Source organism: Empidonax traillii, unplaced genomic scaffold, assembly GCF_003031625.1.
Source record: "Empidonax traillii isolate 1590-97213 ecotype Southwest subspecies unplaced genomic scaffold, ASM303162v1 scaffold51:size1492887, whole genome shotgun sequence".
Taxonomy (NCBI): Eukaryota; Metazoa; Chordata; class Aves; order Passeriformes; family Tyrannidae; genus Empidonax; species Empidonax traillii.
The window spans coordinates 285,311-301,836 of record NW_020955244.1 but is presented as its reverse complement, the minus strand read 5'-3'; the positions used below and the strand labels follow the sequence as shown (position 1 = coordinate 301,836).

Sequence of the window (16,526 nt, the reverse complement as noted above, 5' to 3'; positions counted from 1 at the left end):
TTATATATACTGACCAACCCCATGTAGTGGAAGGTGTCACTGTCCGTGGCAGGAAGGTGGAGCTGGATGGATTTTAAGGTCCCTTCTGACCCAAAGTAGTGACTGCAGAGTTCCTGCTGCCTCCAGACACTGTGATGGGGATCAATGGCCCCCAGCTGCTGGAGGCAGCAGCCTTTGGGACCCCCTCACCATGTCCTGCAAGAGAAACCACAGTGAAACACAACAGACCGTGACCTTCAGCCACCACTAAATCACTCCAATTTTAGGGAAATGACAAGAAAAATGGTGTGGTTCCACCTGCACGGACCTGCTGCTCGAAGTGGAAAAAAAAAAAAGAAAAAACCTGAAAAAAACAAAAAGCCCCCCAAAAAAATCACAAGTGAGTGACCAAACCTTGGCTTTTAGGCTTTGTTTTTGACAGAAGAGTGTGTTTTAAAAACTTGGGTTTTCTATCTGAAAATCCAAGTCACATACACACACACCCCAGATGCACAGTGTGAGCAACACACACACACAACGGAATTGCCCCTCAGCCCCAACTGCTGACATGGATTTCTTAGAGGAATCCTCTTTTCTGCTCTTTTTACACCAAAACAAAGTTATAATAATTAAAATTCCAATGAGGAAATCTTCCCCAGCGCATGCCCACTCAGCTTTAGTTCTGAAAGTACCTGAAGTACAGAGAAATTATGCCAGCTTCGCCTGTGTCCTGGGTAGCCAGCCTGAGGGACAGCTTTGTGCCAGGCTGTCACTGGTTGAAGCCTCTGGCACAGAGTCCAGGGCTGGGAACGCTGCTGCCTCTCTCAAGGGTGTTTCGGGACACCAGAGAAATTCGTGTTCAAAGCTCGCAACTTTTTCCACATTAGTTTTTATTTGGCAAGATATCCCACGGGAACACAACGCAGGTGGAAACGCCAAACCTACACATACACACCTACAAATACACACACAAGCACACGTGTGCCTGTCCTTACACGTGTGTGTATGTATGTCGCAGTATGCACTCATGGGGAGCGAGCCCCCACACCTCAGAGCGGCAGCCAGAGCAACCCTGGCTCTGGGGGAGAGGGAGAATCCTCTGAGCTCTGCAGAGAAAGTTTTAAAAGCACGAGACACGGTTCCAGGCTCGGTGTCTTACCTTTGGGCAGCGTCACGACAGGGAGGGCCGCGCGGTGCTGCAGCAGGGACTGTCAGCACCAGGCTGTAACACACCCGGCGCCTCACTGCCCCCGCTCCAGCAGGGCAGAGCAAGCTCTGGTGTTTCACCATGCACAGAGAGTTTAAAAAGAGACCAAAAAGAGCATCTGGCAGCTTCCCCCCGCCATCCTCCCCTCCCCACTGCCTAGCTGTTGAGGTTTCAAAGCAGTTGATGGAGAAAGATTCGTGCTGAGGATGCCCAGCTGTTCCTAGTGCGAGGGGGTTCGGAGGAAAAATCACACAACTCAACTGCCCGTGCAGCACGATGCAAGACAGTAAAGCACAGAGAAATCTGACCACTTTGAGCAAAGAGCTGCTTTGTGACTGTCACTGGAATCTGCTGTCTCCGATGGGCCCCTTCAGGCTCTCTGAGCACATTCCCCTCACCCACACTTCAAAAGTGGGCAAACAAAGGAAAAATAACCATAACGTGTAACACCTGAAGCCATGCAAAGGCAGCAAAGGAATGCACAGAACTCGCACCAAACCGGTGACAGAACACACTAAATCAGTGACAGAACATACCAAAGTGGGGACAGAATGCACCAAACAGTGACAGAACACACCTTGGCAGCTGGTTCTGTGCACGTGGTTCTCAGCAGCGTGTGGGGGACACATCAGTCTTGCTAAGGTGAGGCACACATCACACATCCACCGCAAAACATCCAGGAATGGGTAGAGAGCTTTTATTCTTTCCTCACTGCTAACAGTGTCATTGCCTCAAGAGACATATTCTAGATAGCTGGGGTTGTCACACTGAGTGTGAAATCAGAAACGAGTTAGAGGTTAAAGCAAAAGCTTTAGTGGAAAAACACTCAAACACCACCATGGAGAGCAAGCAGAGGTTGAGTCTGGCAGGTAGGAAACCTTCCCTCTGCTAAAAATTTTCATGTAAAAAGAAATGGCTTAAAGCTAAGTCCCACAGTTAGAGAAACTTCCATGCTGGAGGGAAACACTGTGGTGAACTGAAGACCCTCAGCAAAAGAGCAGGGGTGTGTATCCACACAGGGGATGTGCAGCTATACAGTCCAGCCTCTCCCCTGCAATCACAATTCTCCCCTGGAAATAGCCACTAGAGGAGGTCATTCCTCTGAGATACAGTCATGGAAAGCACACAACGCTCAACAGTTACAAATAGCTGCAAACAGTTACAATCAGAAACACCAATTATATACATCAACAGAGTCTAAACACCTCAGCCATCACCCCAGGGCTTGCCAGGCCGTGTCAGACGTGTGTGTACCTGCACAGGCACTGCTACTTCTGCATCTCCTCCAGATTTAACGTGAGTGACCATGCACCCCTACCACAGGATTAGTGTCACTGTGCCACAGGGTCAGGTTTCTGTCCCACTCAGTACACAACTACACCTGCAAGCTCACCTCAGACTTGCCTTTCCCCCTTTTAAACCCCCAAGACCTTTGTCTCCAATATACTCTCTACTGCATTTTTTAATTGCTTAAACACCTTCTCCTTAGGAAGGATTAAATCAGTTTCTCACTCATGTTCAAAAAATCAATTGCAGCATGAGAGTTTGTAACCATCTGTAAGAAACCCAAGGAAACAGGGACAAGGAAGAAAGATCAAACTGATAACAGGAGTGAGGGGAGGAAAAAAATCCCCTTTTAACAATCAACAGAACAGAAGGGGGAAAAAAAGAGAGGAAAAAAGTGAAAAAGTCACACAGAATGTATGACCACGTAAGCATGGGCACTCTTGTGGAAAACCTAGTCAGCGATCCTAAGCCAGGGGGAATTTAAATGAGAGCCCAAGTCCACAATAGTGATGGATACAAGGGGCTGCTCAGGTTGCAGGTGTGCTCAGTCTCAATCTCTTCAGATTTGCAAAGGAACTTTATTAGTTTTATTAATTTTTTTCTTAAATAATCAAGAGATTTGAGTGTATCCACACTACATGGTGAAGAAGATTAAGATTTTTTCTTTAATCAAAATATCCATATGCATGTGCTCTATCTTCCAAGTGGTAGGTGGATTCCTACTGCTCATTCCTGCTTCAGGGTGTGTTCTGCTGCAGGAAATCATGCACAAACCACTCCTACCACATTTCCATGACGGCAGGGTTCCAGCTAAGACTGGCGAGAAGGAAACTCACCAAATCACAGGAAAACCCCCAAATCACAGTGCTGAGCAGAGTGCAGTTCTGCGGGACAGGAGCCCATACAGGGATTCAGCAGCTCATTCACATACACACAAAAACTGGACACTGCTTCACGTGGAGCAGTGTGACCTGGCACCACGCTGTCCGTCTGTCTGTCCATCTCTCCCTCTGACAGGGACCGAGGCCCAGCCCCAGGGGCCTGGCTGTGCTGGGGAGCGGAGATGAGAGCGGGAGCTCTGTGCCAGTGTGGGACGGGCATAGCCTGGGCAGCACACCAAGGATCATCAGCTCCTACCATCCTCTGGAAGCCCTTCTATCCCCAGCCTCGCTGAGGCAATGGATGGCACACTTTCATGTGCACGGCCGACCAGCCCATGTGAACACAGTTACAGCACAGGCTGCTTCCAAAAAATCCACTGATTTCACACTAAGACAGCCTTCCTGTGTGCTTTTCCATCAGCTGGCTCCTGGGGCTGCCTGGTGCCCACACCAGGACCCCCAGAGATGATGCCATGCTCCAAGTGGTGTCACATGGGCCTGAGGCCACCCCTTGAACGGGGACACGGCCATGGCCACTGCGTGTGGCCTCTGGAGCAGCGGCCTGCGACAGTCAGCCAACACACCACAAAGCTGATGGGGCATAAACCCCTCCTTTTGGAGCTTTGCTAACACTGAAACTGGTACGTGGACCACACCAGAAAGTCCTGCTGCTTTTAAGAAATGCAGCAAACACTATTAGGTATTAATAACAAAAATATTTTGATTGTTTAACTGATTGTCAAAAAGAAATCTTTTTACTTCTGAAAGCAACTTTGGCTGAGACTGAATCCACCAAATCCACAACTTGGGCATCCAACAACCAGAGGGAAGTGCGGCTCTTTACAGAGCTCTTCTGTAGCCTCTGAATAATTTCTTGTAGACATTTGTGTAGGAAAAAGTAAGTTGTTGCTGCAAATCACAAGACTCCAGAACAAAAACATACAATACACTGTATTGCACAAAAGTCACATTGAAAACCAGCTGTCACGGGAAAGTTAAAGATGAAAGGCACAATTCCCTGTATTTTGTTGTCATTTTAGAAATAAGCTTACATCTTTTCACTGTTTAAAAATACACTGAGGGATCTGAATAACAGCACAGAGAAAAAAGAAATACAGATGTGCGTCAGACTTTTTAATGGGTTCTACAGTGTCATGCAGAGTTAAGATAAAATTAGGAAGCCATTTAAAACACTGATAGTGCACAAAGGGCACTTCTTTTTTGATAGAAATAAAAAAAATAAACCAAATTTGTCAGAGACTGCTATTTTCATTCTGACTCCAGAAGCTGTGGTTACTGTTGCTGAACAGAGAACACCTTCCTACGTGATTTTTTAGGGAAGAGGCAGAAACAAAACGCATTCAAGTTAATTTTTTTTTTTTTCACTTTAGGCATGTTTTCATGGTTTTATTCACTAAATTTTCAAACACACTTCTTTTTTCTCTTTTTCATTTTGCAGGTGTACATTGGATTTAAAAACAGCCACACACCATAAATCTGCCAAGGCCAGAATGGAATCACACTCACCCCTGGTCCCTGAGGAAGGGGCCAAGTGGGCAAAGGATAAATCAGGGAGAGCAAAAATTGATTTTTGTGCACCTTAGTAGCTGGACATCAATGTTGCAGCTCTGAAAACTGTCTTTCCAAAAAAAAAAAAAAAAAAAAAAAAAAGTAGAGATTAGGATTGCAGCTATTTGTGGGGGAAGAAATATGTTAAAAGGAAGGTTTTAATGATGAAATGGATGAAAGACTTCCAGCTACAGGAGATTAACATTCTTATCTTATAAACTCTTACTGCAAAGCGGAAGGAAGGGGTGGGGGGAAGAGCCCTCCTCCAAAGACCTGGAAACTCTCTGACACTGAAAATTAATTATCTGCATTTAGTGCACAGCACAGTTTGTCATGATTTCCTTTGCACACTTTCTTCTGAACTTAACCTTAAAAAAAAGAGGGGTAAATAACACCAAAGATCTAGATCTGCTGAATTACCCATTTTTGAAACAGTATGTGAAACTGACAGGACCCTTTAACCAGAGCAACCAGCAGCGTCATCCCACACTTCTCTGAAAGCCACGCCAGGAAGCCCACCGGCAGCCAGGTGGAAACAAACTGGTACCTGCCTTTTGGCAGAGAAACCACATATTTCACAGAAATACAGGCACAAATACTCTGTGGATTAGTGTGGTATTAGACAAGCAAAAATAACATGTGGAAGGCACCTAGAGCCACAGGGAAGCAGGTCAGAGAGGTGAAGGAAGGCTCACATCTCTGTATGGAACACCGTTGCTCATGGACTGGCTGTAATCCTCAGGATGGCAGCTGAGGACCAAAGAGTGAACTTGGATCTACCATAAGGGCCTAGAGCTCGTGTCCCGTGGCAAGGGGACATCTTCCATCACAGTAGACACTGGGGACTGGAGCTGGAAAGCTGCATGAGGAGAAGACTCTCTGTGTACTGGAGACATCAATACAGTATTATCTGTTTACAGTGAATATTAAAAATAATAAGGCTGCCAGACAAGAGCAGGTCAGGCAAATGAGGAGTAGAGGAGTGAACAGAATAAGGAGGTATACTCAATTCCTTTCCTTGAAGAGTTGTTTTGGACTCCAGTGGAAGCTCAGCATCTCTATTCAGGAACTCAGACACGAAAACAGGCTCATCAAAAAACTGACCCAACCAGCTGCTTTCAGCAGAGATGGTCAGAGAACCATCCACATTTTGGTTCCCTTTTTCACAGGAGGTAAACTGGACACTGGACACACCATGACACTGTTATGGGAGGTCTGACCCGTGTACAGTCACAGGTAGTTCTGGGGGAGAAAAGAAAGGCAAGGACTCACCAGTCCCTATACATAACAACCACTCCTACTGATACCACAGGCTCTAAAATAATAATTTACATAATACGTCATCACCAAAACACCTGATCTCATTCTTTAGAAACCCTGAAAATAGAACTGTGCATGTCTCAAAACAATTTAAATGAATTAGCAGAGAATATCTTTGAGAGGATAGTTTGCCAACACACTATTATATTTTTAAAATGCATTTCTTTGAACATTAAATTTTTATGTTCATGTTTCAGCAAAGCAGTCATTTATAGAATCACAGAATCCCTGAATGGGAAGGGACCTTAAAGATCATCTCATTCCAAGCCCCTGCCATTGGCAGGGACATCTTCCACAAGACCAGTTATATAATACAGTCTATATTATATATTATAGTCTACAGAATGGGAGATACAGTGCTACACAACCTCAATAAATAAATTAGAGTTACTGTACATTAGGAAGATTTATGACTTTTCTTCTCTACAGCTATTTTGACGCTCTTCTGGCTTTTCATTACACACACATATATAAAACACAATTTATTCTAAGCCTATGTCTTTGCACTTTCATCACTGTATGTATTAGAAAAGGAGCAGCTGAACCAAACTTCCACACACGGGAGCTACCTAAATCCCATCCACCAGAATCTGGAGGGGTTTGGAAAGCCTGGCCAACCAGAATAGCAAAAGAGTGGGCGCATTTATGAGCCTCGTGTGGCTGCCTTTGTCTTCCCGCTCAAACACCTTAAAAACTGTTTACATTACCTACCCTCAATAGGTTCTGGATAGTGTGACCCATTCATACAGCACAAGGAAATCTTGCTCCTGTTGACTGCTCTGGATGTGGCTTGCTTACTGCCAACATCCATGAATAGATCTACAAATCAGAAACATTACAAGGTTTGCCATAAAAATGTGACGTAAGTCAGCAAAACTATCCCCTGGTACTAACCTCCTGTGCTGTTTTTAACAGCCTCCCCTCACTGAGCACTGGCACACCCACAAGGAAATTCTTAGAAACTGCATTTTAAAGATTTATAGAAAGGAAAAAACTACATAAATTTCAAACACAGTGTGGCTGCCAGGGGTTCTGGTATGGTGATCAAATGCACAACAGTGTGCTTAGCTATGCAAAAACTTACACAGCTCTACCAGAAGGTTATCACACATTTACAAGCCTGAAACACGTGTTTCACCTGAAAAGAAGGCAAAGACCATTCCTCAACTCTCTCCTCTCAAACAGCTCAGCAGCAGTACATGAACAGCAGCACTGATTACAGACACCCCAACAAAAAACTCCACTGGTGTCAGCACTACAAAACACTCCATTTCACTCAAAACTGCCTCATTTACATGTGCACTAAGTAAAATTACAGAGTGCTTTTTTTTAAAACTTTTTTTAAAGTAGGGTCTACTTTACTATATGAATAAAGTTTCATTTCTTTCTCCAGCCTCTGATCGGGTCATGGTTTCCCTCAGCCTGGCAGGGGATGCTGTTCCTGGGAATGATTTTTGTCCTCCAGGAAACTGGTGGGCAAGAGAAAATGCTTGTTGATCATCTAACAGAGTTTTCAGTTGCTAGTGACGTGGTGGGTATCACACTGCGTGGTTGTTACAAACACAACACCTACGCTCTGTCACACTGACACGTTCACTGACTTTCTTCACCGTAATGTGGAAGAGAATTTTGTAAAATACCAAAATGCTAGAGGTTAGTCTAGTGGCTGGGGAGGGATCTCTCTGAATTATTTAGCTTAGAATCCACATAAGAAATTACAGTCAATTTCAGATCAATAGCCCAAACTACCGGACTCCTGAAGGAGCAGTTACTTGCTGAATTCAAGCAAGGGAAACACTAAGATCTCCCTCTGTCCCTTGCCCCCTCCTGTTACCACTCATCCCTGTCCCAAGCTGCCAGGTCACTGGTCTAGCACACATGAACTTTTTATACACTCTCAGAAATACAAAATACACTGGAAAGTTGTAAAGTTCACAATGCAAGCCACTCTGATATTACTTCTAAATTTCTACCAGCAAAAATGCTGTCTTTCCTTTCATATGTCTTGCTGTTGAAATAAAGGTATTGAAATGGTACAAATAATGGCCATTTCATTCACCACAGCATTGCCTCCATCATCACACACTCCAGTTCGCTTTCTGTTTATCTTTCTTTTCAAACACTGACATCAGGATCGTTGCAGAGAAATCGTCCCTCACACAGAAGAACAAACAAGCCAGAAAAAAGCACTAACCTTTGCTGACAGGAGTGGCGCAGCCTTCAAGGTTCAAAATGATGTCTCCATCCCTGTCATCTGCACCCGCTCCCAAAAGCATCCAGCTCTCGACGTTATCACTATCAGAGGTCACGCTCATCTCCTCTGAGCTGTCGTCTATTACCAACACCTCGTGGATGGCCTCAGCTGCAGCAGAATGGATTGGGCTAGGCCTCCCAATAGTGCTTTTCCTCTGCCTTGGCATGCCCGCACCTGATCCAGGGGGACAAGGGGCATTATATCCAGCAGCTTTGGCGTGACTTGGTGTGGAAGATAGAGGGTGGATGTGTGTTTTTTCTTGAGCTGAAAGGCTTCTTGACCTCTTTGCTTTGCTTTTGTAGATGCTGACTTCATCTTGTGTGTCAGATAGCACAATGATCTCAGAATCGTCTGAAAGCTGAGCACCACCATTAGTGAATTCTTCATCCTGACAAGAAACAGGTTTCTTGTCTTCATCCTGTTTCTCAGTTAGAACTGAACTATGACCCATGACTTCTGCAACATCAGCTTCTTTGTCAACTTCCAGCATGCTGATTTCTCCAAGATTCTGGGAATAGTGGATCTGGCTATAGAGGTGAAACTCCACCTCACTGTCAACACTCTGCTCACTGGATGACTCCTCGTGATAAAGTTCATCTTCGTACACTTCAGAATCCTCAGCATCGTCATATCCAGTGAACATTCTGGAAATTAAAGAGTCTGTGTCTACAGAAAGACAAAAGGTTCTGTTAGAATGGTCATATGTCCAAAACAGTCCTTCAAATGATACCTCTGGTCTACCTGGAATTGCTCAGGTGAGTGATACAGCTCTGTACACAGCACAGCATACTGAGCAGATTTAACAGTAATCTGTGCTCAAATCCATAACAGTAAAAGCTACTTTAGGGTGCATTTGCTTAACTGTTATTACTACTTCAGCTCAACTACTCTGGCTTCTGCATGTGGCATTTAATGTGCTCTGTGCTCCCACGTGAGGGAGGTCATGCCCCCGCTCACAGGGCCACACCTGGAGTGCTGTGTCCAACACAGACAGACGTACTGGAGTGAGTGTGGCAAAGGGCCACTAAGATGATTAAGGGATTGGAGCACCTGTTGTGAAAGGCCAGGCCGAGAGGCTTGGGATCACTCCTCCTCAGGAAGAGGAGGCTCAGGGGGATCTACCCATGCTCACAAACACCTGGGGCAGGGCGAGCAAACATGACAGAGTCAGGCTCTCCCAGGTAGCGTCTGGCAACAAGATAAGAGGCAACAGACACAAAATAAGAAAATACAGGGAATTTCACTTAAACCTATGTTGCCCAGAAAAGCTGTGGAGCCTCCATCCTCAAGAATGTTCAGACTTCAGCAGAACACAGCCCTGAGAAAACTGGTCCATGTCACCCTGCTTTGAGTGAGAGGGCTGAAAAGGCCAGAGGCTCCTTCCTACCTCAGCTATCCTGTAATCCTGGCCCAAGGGCGACCGTATACTGAGCTCATTATCTGCTTTCTGTCAAGGAAGACATCCTAAAGCCACTCTGCCTCATTCTGAGAATATCTCACTGCATGTACATGACCACACGATGCACAAAGCAGAGGAAATACTTCCTCTGAAAAGTCTATCTGTATTTCTGTGTTACAGTTACTCCCAGGGAAAACAACAAGCTTTTTTCAGACATGAAAACCGTCAGATCTCAGCTTTTTGGCTGTGGAAGAAAGTTCCACGGCAATGTTTAAATACACATACTCATATGCATGTACAAAAATTCAGATTTGTGAGCTTTGTACAGAAGTAATTTCTGTGATGAATCCAAAGGCTCTCTTTGTGAAGGCTCTGCCTTTCTCACCCAGGTTCCTAGGTAAATACAGCACCTAATATGCTAAAGAAAATAAGAAAGAATGAAGTAATAATAGATGCAATAAACCAACTATATAGAACTATTTAGCTTTGGAGGCTGTAGATAGCAAGAAAAAGTTACACACTGGTCACCTGAACGGTTGTAGTTAGTAAAAAAATAGACAGAAAAGCATCTGACAAACTAAATGAAGCCCCAAAACTTCAATATGTTTCTCAGCTTCACATGGGGTCACCTTTTCAAAAAGGTCATCTATGGGGCGAGAATAAAGCTCCAATCAAGCATATTCATAAGATTAACCTGCGGTTATGGGGTATGAGAAAAGAGACTTACAGTAATATAAGAAATAAACTATTTTTAGCGATACTCAAAAAGCCAACTGAATACAAGCACTGCTTCCTTCCCCCTGCCACTCAGTAGATACAGTCAGTAAGTGGGGACCATTGCTGAAAGAATGCAGCTGGACAAGACTGATGGCTCTCAAGCACCTGAGGAGATGACTCACAGACACTTCACAGCACGGACAACAGCATGGACAGGCAGCAAGCACTACACTCACTTTGATCTATCCTCCCCAGAAGCTCAGGTCAAACAATGGGTTCTCCTTCTCCTCCTCTCAGGTCCACACGTGACTAGGATGATGAAGGGCTCTTCCTCTTGCTTAACATGTACAGCAGGCCACTGGGAAACAAGAAACATCCAGTGTCAGGACTGCAACACGGTATGAAGGCACTCAGTTCCACTGCTCATCATCCTCACACTCAGGCTGCAGCCATTCTCCACTCTTTAGGAGCGAGAAACAGCCATGCCAGGGATCTGGCATCAGACACAAACACAGCCTCTAGAAAAGGGAAGAGGAGCTCAACAGACAAAGTTGTGCTGTTTTGCAGATTGCCAGGGTGAAGCAGTCTTACTGGCTTCATACTGATATTCAGAGAAAGACCTGACTGGAACTCAGATTTCCTTTTGCCAGTCAAAGACTGGGCAATCATCTCTTTCCACAGAAATGTTTTGACTGGAAAAGACCTGAGGTCACTGAGTCCCACCGTGCCCCCAGCCACGATCACAACTGAACCATGTCCCTAAGTGCCACATCTATCTCCCTACCAGCTGGACTATCACAAAGACACCCCTCATGTCTGAGTGTGAAAGTCACATAAAAATATTAGTCCTGCACAGTCTTACCTGATTTGATAGGTAAGACAGGCTGCAGGGAGAGCAATAACATACTGACACATCCTACATTGGAACTAAACTGCCTTACTTCTAAAAAAAACCCCCAAACTTCAAACCTCTGGCCACTGGAGAACCCAATGCCTTCATCAAGAGGAATTCCACTCCTACCTGAATCCAGAGCACAACCTTCCTCAAAAGCACTTGATTGCCTTAGTGGTAGCCCCTAAGTAAGGCCAGTTCAGGTAAAAGGCTAATGATGTTAAAATTAAAAACTCTGAGACATCTGAATTCCTTTTAACCGTTTCCAAACAAAACTGCCAATGGCTGCAGTTGGCAATGGCAGGAATCTTTTTCAAACCCTGCTTGCCAGCACTTTTTGCCTGGCCCATTAAAAACCTGACATCCCGCACTTGATGCAGCAGCAGGAGCTGGCAGCAGCGCCAGGCAGTTAGAAGGGAGGTGCCGCTGGAGCCTCGAGGCAGGGAGGAACACCACAAACAAGCTAATGAGAACATCCACGGCAGTTTTCCAGCTGCGTGCAGGCAGTGACTCCCTCAGTCAAAATCCCAAAGGCAGTTTGGACACTAAGGTGTCCTATACCTGCAGAAAGGCTTTGCAGTAGGATGCCCAGGGCAGCCCTACCCATGTCATTCTTGGACACATACCTCAACTCTGCCTGCCAAGCCCTCGTTTCCTCTGCTTAATTATAGCACTTCTACTGCTCTTACTTCCTCAACTCCTAACACCTTTCAGAGCTCGTTGTGCTTAACTTCAAATATTGATATATCTTAAAATCCTCAAACAAAAACCAAAATACAAAGATTACTTTTTCTTCCTTTGCATGTGACTTTTCAGACAAGTGTACCATTCCCATCACAGATCATCAGTGAATTCCAAGTATTTCCTTATTTATCTTATTCTCTGCTTGATCTCTGCAGTCAAGCCTAACACTTTATGACAAAGGTCGTGTTGCAAATAGAACAGCAAGTGTGTTCTCTTCTGCTTTGGGAGGCAAAGACAAAACACATCCATATTGTCAGGTTGTTACAGATAGGAACAACAACAAAACGGGATAGAGAGCTCTTCCAAGGAAATTACCACAATATCTATCAGAACACAGGGTCAGGTACCAGAACGGCAGGAGCCAAACCTTTTGCCAGCTTTAAATTTAGTCGTATTTGTAATACACAAACTGCTTGTTGCTCCAGGCTTCTGAGACACTGCAGGGGCAAAGCCAACATGAAACCGATAAAGATCTTAAATGTTCCAGGGCAGGTGAAAGAAATCTTTCATTTAAGCTGCTGTAACTGCTTTTGTGCCCTCCACTGCCTGAATTTCATGAGAAAATTCTTGTTATGAAATACATGACTGAAACAAAAATCACATCTTTGCTCTTCCTGCTATCCTAGGAAGTTATGAAAATGTCAAGCCTAAATGTAATTAAAAAAACTACCCAAAAGTACATTTATTATCAGGAAACTGCTTTCCTTCCCCTGTTCTGTTTCTGCACACATGACTTGGACCTGACTGTGCCTCACAGGGGCAACTACACTGCTCTCAGAGCAGATGAGGAAGGCACAACCCTCCTCCAGTGCCACAGGTGAGATGTGTGGCCATCAGTCACCTGCGTCTGCCTCCTGTGGAGTAGAAGAGCCCTCGCAGTGGAACACTGAAAAGTATCAGGAGGTAGGTTGGGGCCCCTGCCCTCATTTTTCATGATCTAATGGCGACTTTTAGCTAAACCATGAGAAACAACCCCCAATCCTTGTGCTGATTTACTGCGTGTTTGAGGAGACGTGACTGTTCTGGACTTTCTTTAAATGCAGCACCAACAGAGAGGAAATACTTTGGAAAAGAGGTCAGGGTTTTTCTAGTGACAGCTATGCCTTCAAGAGACCACAGGAATATCTCTTCCACACTTGGACGCTGGAAAATAGCAAAACATTCCAAGTTTATTTCGACCCTTTCAGAATATTTTTCTCCCTTCGGCCATTTTCCCAATTGTGTTTAAGAGTAACAGAGATTTGCTTTTCCTTGGATCCTAAGGCTGGATTTGGTCTGGTGGGCGGGACAAATCAGGAACGGGGATCCCCAGGAAAGGGCATGGAGATTCCGGGGGAAGGGGATGCACTCTCGAGCAGCGGGAGCGGCCGAGGGAGGATGCGGGGCGCCGATACGGGCACACGGGTGTACCGATCCCCTCCTTCGGAGCTCCGGGGCTGCTCGGAGCTGGGGCTCGTTTCCGGGGCTTACGGAAGGACCGCGACACGCCGGAGTCACCGGGACACGCCGCCGCCGGAGATACACGGACACCACGGCCGGGCAGAGGCCGCCTGGCCGGCCCGGACCGCCGGGGAGTGCCTAAGCTGAGGCCGCTGAGCGAAGGGAGGCCTCGGGGCCGGGGCCTCGGGGAGCGGGGCCCACCGGGACGAACCGGGGGCCGGGCGGCGGCGGGGCCAGCGTGACGGCACTCACTGCCGGGTACCGGCACTCACTGACTGCCGAGACTCAGTGTCAGTGTCGGCAGTCGGTACTGGGACTCACCCGGTCCCAGGACTCCCGGGACTCCCTCGCTCGGTGCCGATGCCGGGGCTCACCCGGGACTAATTCCCTCGATTCCGACCGCGCCGGGACCCGCCGAGCAGGAAGTGGCCGCGCACTGGCCCCGCCCCCGGCCACGTGCGTCCGGCCCCGCCCCCGCGCTCCGGCCCCGCCCACACCGCCCCTCGGCTCCGCCCACACCGCCCTCGGCTCCGCCCCCGCGCTCCGGCCCCGCCCGGGGAGGGGGAACGTGGCTGTGGGGAGAGTGTCCTGAGGGGCGGGTGGGGAGAGTGTCCTGAGGGCAGCGTGGGGAGGGGGAACGTGGCTGTGGGGAGAGTGTCCTGAGGGGCGGGTGGGGAGAGTGTCCTGAGGGCAGCGTGGGGAGGGGGAACGTGGCTGTGGGGAGAGTGTCCTGAGGGGCGGGTGGGGAGAGTGTCCGGGCAACTTGTGCCAGGGCCTCACAGGGAAGGATTTCTTCACAGCATCCCATGGAATCCTGCCCTCTGGCAGTGGGAAGCCATTCCCCCCGTCCTGTCACTCCAGGCCCTTGTCCAAATTCCCTCTCCGGCATTTTTGGAGGCCCTTTAGGCACTGGAAGGGACTCTCATTCCCCAGGGCCTTCTCCAGGCTGAACACCCCCAGCTCTCTCAGCCTGTCTTCATAGCAGAGGTGCTCCAGCCCTGGGAGCATCATATGGACACATGCATGCACATGCAGGTACATACAGGCGTACACATACCATGCAGGTCCTGGCTGGACCTCTGTATCCAGCAGTTGTGAGTGCCCCGCTGTCCCCAGTGGCCCTGTGCAGACGTGGGTCCAACCCCACTGTCTCACCAGTGAGCTCCCAGAGGTCCTAGTCTCTCCAGTACACACCACTCTGATGCTGGGAACCACCTTTACAATCCGTGGTGACTGCCCTTGCTGGCATATGCCTGCACAGGAGGGATGCACTGCCTCCCTCCAGGTGCTGCCCCTCCACACGCACCTTCTCTAGTCAGCTCTGGGGCCTCCATGTAAATATGTGCCTGCATCAGAAAGGGCCCCTCACCCAGGTAAACAGATACCTTATTTAATATTGACAAAGGTGTCATATCGGGGTGTGCAGGGTGTGCTTCTGCTTTTGTGAGCATAACGGGTGGAATGAGCTGCAGCAGGTAGCAGCAGAGTCAATAAGAGCCTCCAAGGAGCAGGAGAGGTGAGTAGGGACAAGTGAGAGGATGCAGGGAGCTGCTCCATTCTGCATCTAAGTCCACTGCTTCTGGGATAGCAGTGTTCCTGATCTCCCTGCAGCTGCAGAGCTGCTCCTCCGTTCTGCCCTGCTCCCCTGAGGCTGGTGGGGCCGCCTGTGCAGACAAACACGTGTGCACTGCTGTGTCTGCTGAGCCCAGAGCTTTCATTTTCTATCTAATTTTTTGTAGGTATTTCAGACTTTGGGGGTTTCCTTAATGCAGTGCTAGTACTCTATTTTCAACATTACTGGCATGTAATTACAGCCTGTGATTTGCCTCTGGGAACACTAGCACAGGCATGTATGTGTGGGCTGAAAAAGTGCCTCTTGAAAGGTGAAATGATGTGTTTCTCTGATCCTCTAGGCTCTGGGTCCAGAAGGATGTGAGCAAAACTGACCAACAAGAAGAAAGATTTTATCTTCTAGCAGAGAGCAAGTGGAACCTGGCATAGCTGTGATACCTGGTCCTGGCCACAGGTGCTTTGCTCTGATCTAATGACACCTCTCAAAACAATGCCTCTGGATGTTACAAAACCTTCACAAATATATAAATAATTGTGGTAAAGCATATGCTGTTAAAAGATGATTAAAGGATGGGCTTGAACTGCAGAATGTTATGCAACTGTCAGAACCCTGAGGATACTCATGGACTGCCTGAATCTGGGGCTGTGTCTGCCCCAATTCCCCAAATTCCTGACCCTGACACCTCTCTTCAGTCTGCCATCCTGCCATGGCCTTGGCCTGTGCCTGGGTAGGTGCCCAATGCCCACAGTTGGGGCTGCCCTGCTCCTTGCTGGGGTGGTGCAGTGGGCAGTGGCCAGTAGGCCCTGCCCCATCAGCCCCTGCCGGGGAGCTACTGGAATGGTGTAAAATACATGTCTGGGGAAAGACCTCAGGTCAGGTACCTTTCCTCAGAGCATTTCCAGGAAACAAAATTTTTTAATGTGTAGAAACAGCAGAAGAAAGATTAGAGCGTTTGGATTTAACACTGACTACAAGAGTATTTTACACTTGCAAGAACTCATTCTTGCCAGATTTACCCTTGAGAGGAAGTCAGGACTTTTTTTGGTGGCGTCATGGCAGAAAGTCAGCATCTGCCTCTGAGGCGTCCTGTGCAGGTCACCTGTCCCCAGGGACTTATGCTCTCCCACACTGCCCAGGGGCCACCGCAGCTCCGGGGAAACAACTGCCTCCACCCAGGGAGGGAGGGGCACAGCTGCAGGCTGGCCGTGCTGCAGGGCACTTTGCTGCTGCAGAGAAGCAGGCGGAGGTGCCTGCGTTCCATGCA

General features: G+C 47.5%; 1 protein-coding gene across 3 annotated transcripts in view; it reads right to left on the bottom strand.

Annotated features, from left to right (window-relative positions):
* ZCCHC7 (zinc finger CCHC-type containing 7) overlaps positions 1-14,120 on the bottom strand; it is an 88,158-nt gene extending 74,038 nt beyond the window's left edge. The window contains exons 1-4 of one of the 3 annotated variants that reach the window (XM_027879123.1): positions 14,064-14,120; positions 13,246-13,392; positions 10,850-10,971; positions 8,438-9,141 (exon numbers count right to left, since the gene is read on the bottom strand). In XM_027879123.1, coding sequence (XP_027734924.1) covers positions 8,438-9,140 — 703 coding nt within the window. In that variant the 5' untranslated portion in view covers position 9,141; positions 10,850-10,971; positions 13,246-13,392; positions 14,064-14,120. Of the gene's footprint in view, positions 1-8,437; positions 9,164-10,849; positions 10,972-13,245; positions 13,393-14,010 lie in introns of all 3 variants that reach the window. The other 2 variants (XM_027879124.1, XM_027879122.1) reach the window with 2 other exon arrangements.
* Positions 14,121-16,526: the final 2,406 nt, after the last annotated feature.